We start from the raw sequence: 7,322 nt of genomic DNA, 5'->3' as shown, positions 1-7,322 counted from the left end.
CGGTTTCACTCCTATAGAAAAGAAAAAAGATGCTAACATGAAATAGTCATAACGATAACTGCCCACAAAGTAAGTTTCTCATCTGCAAACCCATCAATGGGAGATCCTAATTGAAGGTCAGGCACTTCTCCGCAGCTAAGAAAGCAGAGAGAAAGTCAGGCTACAAATATTACTGGTCGATCACTGTGCAGCTGCATTGGTAAAAGCCAAGGACACTGCTCATTTGGATATCTCTAAATTAGAAATGAAGCTAACCTAAAACATTGACTTCAAGCATCAGTCATCAGAAGGTTTTATTGTTGCAGGGCAACAACTGAATGAAAAGACTTCACATGGGGCAAAATTGTGAAATAAATTTTAGGAAGATTTACAGTAATGATTATTTTCCACATTATATGCTTTGGGAGAGGGGATTAGTTGATACTCAAAGTAGCCACTTGCATTCGATGAAATAGAACACAACATAAGAAATTAGTTATTTTTTTTAAAAAGCGGAGACATTTGTACAATTTAAAATGTAAAGAGGAAAGGCCAACAACTCCATTCCCTTTTGACTACTTTCAACGCCACCTGCACACCACCATAACACAGCTGTGTTGCGATTCCAATTGATGTTATAACTGGATGGGAAGATCCCAGAATTTACAGTGCAGGAGGAGGCCATTCGGCCCATCGAGTCTGCACCGGCCCTTACAAAGAGCACCCTACTGAAGCCCACGTATCTACCCTATCCCCGTAACCCTCACTTAACATTTTTTGTACACCAAGGGCAATTTAGCATGGCCAATCCACCTAACCTGCACATCTTTGACTGTGGGAGGAAATCAGAGCACCAGAAGGAAACCCACGCAGACACGGGAAGAACGTTCAAACTCTGCAGAGACAGTGAGCCTGCCGGGAACCGTACCTGGGACCCTGTTGCTGTGAAGCAACTGTGCTAACCACTGTGCTAACCACTATGCTGCTGTGCTGTCCACCTGAAGCCATGGCTCAAAAGATTGTAACCTTTGTTAGGAAAGCATGGAGGAACAGAGTCACTAGACCACAAATTAGTTTTAGCAAGAAAAAAAACATTAAACACGAAAAGTTTGATTGATACAGAAAGCCTTTACTCCCTTTAGCCTCATAAACGCACACAGATTTAAAAGTATACCTTGGGCTATAATAGTCGCAGCAACACAGTACCTTTAAACACACAAAGGCTGGCTGTGGCAAGACACATACCACTCTGCACCCAAGTGAATTTCTGTGGATTTTTTCTCAAAATTCCCCCAGATGATTTTTAAACTGTGAGTCACCTTGACTCACTGAACTTCGGATCCACAGGAGTTATTTAAAAGTCTGCTTTCAAAAAGACACATTTTAAAATCTTCTTTTAAGCAATGCTTTCCATCAGCTGTTTGTATGCAAATATCCGCTCCAGGATTTCCAAACTACTCTTTCAAACAAAGCTTCCGCTCCACAAGGAATCCAGCATCCATGTTTTACATCTCCCACTTTCGGATTTCTTTGTCTTGACAGCTGCACATAATCTTCCCAATTTCTTTAACTATTCAGAATGTATAAGAGGGCACCAAATTTCGATTTACCTCTGAAGTCTGTTTTCTGACTTTAAATCTGGTTACTGCAATTGTCTCTTTCACTCAGAACACTTACATTTTTCCCTTGAATTCTCCTGACCAATACCTTGTTCAGCTTCTTGGTCTCTCTTCTCTTAACTTTCTATCCCAATTCCCTGCTTATCTACACTGTATCGGCCTCTTTGCAGCCCACTTGTCTATCCTGTCCAGCCTTTCTTCTGGCAGAGTTGAGAGATGGAGAGGGGTCACTCCCTTGAATTCCATCTCAAACTGCAAATGAATTCAGCCAATACTAAATTCAAACGCCTTCCTACCTTAAAAGGGTTCTCCCATTATTAAGCAACAACCTTTGTCCAGCAGTAATCTAACTAAACGTTTCCCCTTCCTTGCACAGAAATGCTAAATTAAAACCACTTAAAACAATACTGTATTTCTAATATTTACCAATACAAATATAAATCCCATAAAACTAGCTTTGCTTTCCCAACATCTGCAACTTTTTTGCCTTTCCAAAAACATATCTCATTGCCTCGAGAATACATTTGTACAATTTCCATCAATATTCCCTGACAGCATATAAAAGTCTCTTACTCACTGTGCATTTATTTCAAAAGTAAATTAAATAAAATCCTTGTTTGATTGAGGTGGTCAGCGGAGGGTGGGGTGGGGTCCTGCTTGTATTAGTGGTTTGCTATGAGTGTGCCTATGCCTCGGCGGTACTGTCAACATCAGGATGATGGCTGCCACGCAAATTATGTTTTGGATAATCTCAGTTTTGTGGGGCAGGTTTTTGGTGCTCACTTTGATGACCTGCAAAATAGCCGTGTGAAAAATAATGGAAGCGCAGAAAAGAATTCTGGTATTCGATAAAGAGTAATTTCCCTAGTGGAGGCTATCCTTCGGTGCCTGGAAATCCTGCTGCATGGTCGGTCATCTGTCCTAACGGACTCGGGGAGTAGGGGCCAGACAAGGAGTGCTCGTGAGCCCAGCCATACTTTCTTAATCACAATTTGAAGGCTGGGTCTTTCAGGTTCGACGGAGCACATTGTATCCAGTTTTCAGGGTCTGGGGGTGGTTTGAAGGCTCCGAGACCACTGGCCTTTTATAATCCTGTCCTCAAATGATCATTGTGATGGGTTGGAGGTGGTCGGTCACATGTCTAGGTTCCTTGCCACCTGGACAACGGAGGGCCAGAGGTGATGACTCTTCGTTCGATGGATCTTTTGAGAGATTGCTCGACACTCCTGCCATGGCTTTGATCTTTCCAAGTGACATAGATGGTGTAATTATTCTGACGTTCATCAATAATCCTGCACTTTATTTCCTTGTGATTGTGCTGATTTCATGTTGTCTTTTCTCCTGACATGGGTATACGATATTTGAGGGCGAGAGTCGCTGGTTACCCTGTTCTGGCAAAAAACAACATTGAGTCAGTAAAGTGATATGCGGTTTGTGCATGGTGTTGTTCCTTTTTTTATTTTTTGTAATTCTTGCATTTATGAGGAGGGAGTGCATTTTAGACACCCCTTACCTCATTTTCTAGAGACGAGGAGTAGAGACATGGCTGGGTGATGGGCAGGTGGTTAGGGTCTACTGCGGCCTCATTTGGATTAAGGATCTTTGATTTGATTTATTTTTGTCACATGTATTAGTATACAGGGAAAAGTATTGTTCCTTGCTTGCTGTACAAACAATGCATACCGTACTTAGGGAAGGAAGGAGAGACTGCAGAATATAATGTTACACATATAGCAAGGTGTAGAGAAAAGATCAACTTAATACAAGGTAGTTCCATTCAAAAGTTTGATGTCAGTAGGGAAGAAGCTGTTCTGGAGTCGGTTGGTACGTGACCTCAAACTTTGGTATCTTTTTCCTGACGGAAAAAGGTGAAAGAGTATGTCCGGGGTGCGTGGGTTCCTTAATTATGCTGGTTGCCTTTCCGAGGCAGAGGGAATTATAGATAAGAGTCAATGGATGGGAGGCTGGCTTGCATGATGGATTAAGCTACATTCAGGACCTTTTGTAGTTTCCTGCGGTCTTGGGCAGAGCAGGATCCATACCAAGCTGTGATACAACCAGAGAGAATGCTTTCTATGGTGCATCTGTAGAAGTTGGTGAGAGTCGTAGCTGACATGCCAAATTTCCTTAGTCTTCTGAGAAAGTAGAGTCGTTGGTGGGCTTTCTTAACTGTAGAGTCGGCATGGGGGGACCAGGACAGGTAGTTGGTGATCTGGGCACCTAAAAACCTGAAGCTGTCGACCCGTTCTACTTCATTCCCATTGATGTAGACAGGGGCATGTTCTCCGCTTCCTGAAGTCGATGACCTACTCCAAGTGGCCATACATAGTGGTTTCCTGAACATCCTCCTCATTGTAGCTTGATTTTCCTTGGGGAGACAGGGTTTTGGTCTCTGCTGAAGCAGCACTGCTCTGCCCCCTACTATCTCTCCTTGTAATGACAGACAGTAGTCTGTGCCTGATGTTCTTGGGTTACTTTCAGTTTTTCTCCCATATGCTGGTTCTTCCCTATCTGGGCAACCGGCATGCTGTTACCAGCCATTTTGTTCTAATGGGTTACATGGGGGCGGGCACTATGATTGGGTGGTAGGTTTTAGTGTGTACTGGATATTCTGGTGGTATTAATTCTTTTCTGCAAGAACGTGGACTAGGTTAGGTCTGGTGCTGTGCCGGATATCCTGTTGCATCCTCTCCTTACAGATGGGACATTACTTCGTATAAATGGACAATTTTTTCTCCTCTTCATCATATGGCGGTAATATGGACTTGTGGTTGTATCATGGTCCTCTTTTTTCTCAACCTGTCTCGATCAGTTTGGTGGGAGGTGCATACCAGATTCAAATCTGTAGGTGCTGGTCCTCTCTTTGTGAAATGATGTTCATTCTGTACTGTCCCCGAGGTTGGGGTATGTTGCACCTTGTGATATATGTAAAATATCCTTTTAGAACGGGTCCTCGCAAACGTTTTGTATTTTTAAAATTGTTATGGTGGGGTGAAAGAACCCTTGATTGGCTCCTGCAAGGTTACAAACCAGATCTGGTATCCAACGGGAGTAGGTTAGTTTGTCATTGGTGCCTCTGATGTTGCTGCAGCTGAGGGAAATCTGTACACTTGTGCTCCCGAACATGGTACGAAGAAGGCATCCTAAATCTTTGTGGTCGTTGAGAGCAATCTTCACGTGTGAAGGGGTGTTCCTCTTTGCCATGTTTTCATGGTTTTATCCATGCCCCCTTGTTCTCTGGTGGTGCGTTTAGAGGCACCAAGTTGAGCCTAATGATTATAGTCAGGCATATTGCTGTCCTCCATTCTCCCCTGCCGTCGTATCCATGTATGTTGAGACATTTTTCCTGTGGTTTTTTTGCATTATTGTTCAAATTAAAAACGTCAAAATACTTTCTAAAAAAGACAATCTAATTTACTTTGACTTTCTGAAGCTCATGTGCTGTTATTTGAATACTTTGCCACGGTATAGGAGTGCTCCTCACTCTAGCCTCCAATCAATCAATCCCTTTACCTATTACCAGAAACTACAATATCATGTCATCACAAATGAATTAAACTGAAAAAAAACTAAAGGCTAATTTAATTCCAGTAACACTGCTGCAAAGTGGATTGCAATACAAAAAATTCATACCTCCATTTGTTCTCTCAATCAGAGGTGCTTCTGCAAAGTTTCTAGCCATTAATAATTTTATTTCAGACAACAGTTGCAGTAAACCTCAGGATTTGTGGATATCACAGTTGGGCTTGATCAGGGACCACAGCCACAAATCAGTTAGCAAGTGTTAATTTTGCTGTACAATTGATAACCATGAACCACTCTTTACACAGTCATCATGCAGAAATATCAATATTAGTCAAGTAAATATCTGACTTATAAATTGCACTGCAGCTCCTAAAACAAATGCTGAAAACAGTACTGCCAAATTTTATTGCATCCTGCTTTCTGAAAAGGTCCCGCACCGTCAAAGAAATGCATAAATTTTTACTAGAAAACTAGCAGCATTAGCTGTGATTCAAAAATCATGGTGATAGTCTAATATTTAACCCTAAAATTCCTTTCTCCCTACTTCCAATTCTTTTTTTATGAAGTAAAGGTTTGGTAACCAGCAATCTAGGCTAGTTGTATGCAGAAATAATGTAGGAATATAAATCAACAAACCTTTCTCAGCTAATTAACTTAGCAAATGTGATAAATCAGGTTTTAATACTAGTAAGTATTTGGTCACATATTTAATGAGTGAAGTTGGAATGGTCAGCCTTTCGATGAAAAAATATATATATCCTGTTCTCCAACTGTATACTTGCCTGCCAAAGCACATTTCAAAGCCTGATTTGGCAATTCTAACAACTCTTCTTGGGCAGGGCGGAGCTGGCTGAAATGGAGCTTCTCAAAATTTCCATAATCTATGTATCCCACTATGGCAGTATCTTCAGCTACATGATCTATTACAGCAGCCCTGTACCATTGGTTATCTTCTGCGAGGATAAGCAAAAAGCAAAACAAATCACAGTTAGCAGAAAGAAAAAGCAAAAAGCAAAACATTTCCTGGGAGTTTGGGTAACATTAGTGACAGAGAAAGGTCAACTGACCCAATACATGCCCTTCTGGCCAATCTCAACCAAAGCATTCTACATGCTCACCAGATACCTCATCAGCTTCACACAGAAATATATCCAACTGCCTCTCAAGTCCATTTACATCAGTTGCTTCAATTGTTTTTCCTTGTTATATTTTACAATTTATAATGCATTTAACATGAAATTGTTCTGCCTTGGTTCTCAATATATTCCAAATTTATAAAATGTTATCGCCGAAATTTAAAGTCTTACTTAAAACAATTTGTACAAAAGAAGCCAGTCAGTGACTTGTAATTTTGACAATGTCTTTTGCCTCACCCTGTAATCTCCTATTCCAATGAATAACTTCAATTATATGATTTGTTTCCCTCACTTTTCTTTGCCGCTTTATATTGTATTCTCTTAATGAGGGCAATATCCATCTAATGGTATGCCAAATGTTACAGCAAGACTGTGAGGTCTTATTTTTCCTGAATTCAGATCAGAACAGGCTCAATTGATTGCAAAGACGTTTGTTCTATCTCCCAGATAAAAATAATTGTCAATTGGAAAACTATGGGATTAATAGAACTAAATAATGAAAATAACAGTTGAAAATATTTTTCAATACCTCTTTAAAAATGTGTAACAAGAGAGTTGACACATTACTTGAGGATAAAGAAAAATCAACATGATCATACAAAATTGAGAGACTTGGCAAATATTAAGGACTGTAAATTAATAGTTGGAAGAATGAGCAGAAAGGTGGTGGATATAAAAATGCATTTATGCAGGAGATGATGCTACAATTTGGGAGAACATGGAGCGGGAGTTTACTTTTAATGAAGACAACAAATGAATAGTGTAGACAAATATGGAACCAGGTTTGAAAAAAATAATTCGCTGAAGTGCAAGTACAGGTTAATAACAAAGGACAATCGAGTTTTGTAATTTTGTAAAGAAGTGTACAGGGAAAAAATAAATTTAGGCAAAAACTAAAATATAAAGTTAAGACTAGAGTTAGATTACTGTGTACTCGTTTAAGCCTCACGTTAATTGAAATAACATTAAAGCTGTAAACTGCATAAAAACGTAGATTCACTAGTATCTTATCCTGAACATCATCCTACAGTTGATGAGAGACTAGAGACAGTAAGTTTACACT

General features: G+C 40.2%; 1 protein-coding gene across 1 annotated transcript in view; it reads right to left on the bottom strand.

The window, feature by feature from the left end:
- Positions 1-2,897: 2,897 nt before the first annotated feature.
- Positions 2,898-7,322, bottom strand: part of LOC140392317 (tudor domain-containing protein 1-like) — a 72,041-nt gene continuing 67,616 nt past the window's right edge. Inside the window, exons 9-10 of the mRNA XM_072477632.1 lie at positions 5,906-6,076; positions 2,898-2,989 (exon numbers count right to left, since the gene is read on the bottom strand). Of these exons, the coding sequence (XP_072333733.1) occupies positions 2,898-2,989; positions 5,906-6,076 (263 nt within the window). The remainder of the gene's footprint in view (positions 2,990-5,905; positions 6,077-7,322) is intronic.

This window comes from Scyliorhinus torazame, chromosome 16 (assembly GCF_047496885.1).
Source record: "Scyliorhinus torazame isolate Kashiwa2021f chromosome 16, sScyTor2.1, whole genome shotgun sequence".
Taxonomy (NCBI): Eukaryota; Metazoa; Chordata; class Chondrichthyes; order Carcharhiniformes; family Scyliorhinidae; genus Scyliorhinus; species Scyliorhinus torazame.
The sequence above is the reverse complement of the archived record's forward strand: the minus strand, read 5'-3'. Positions and strand labels throughout refer to the sequence as shown.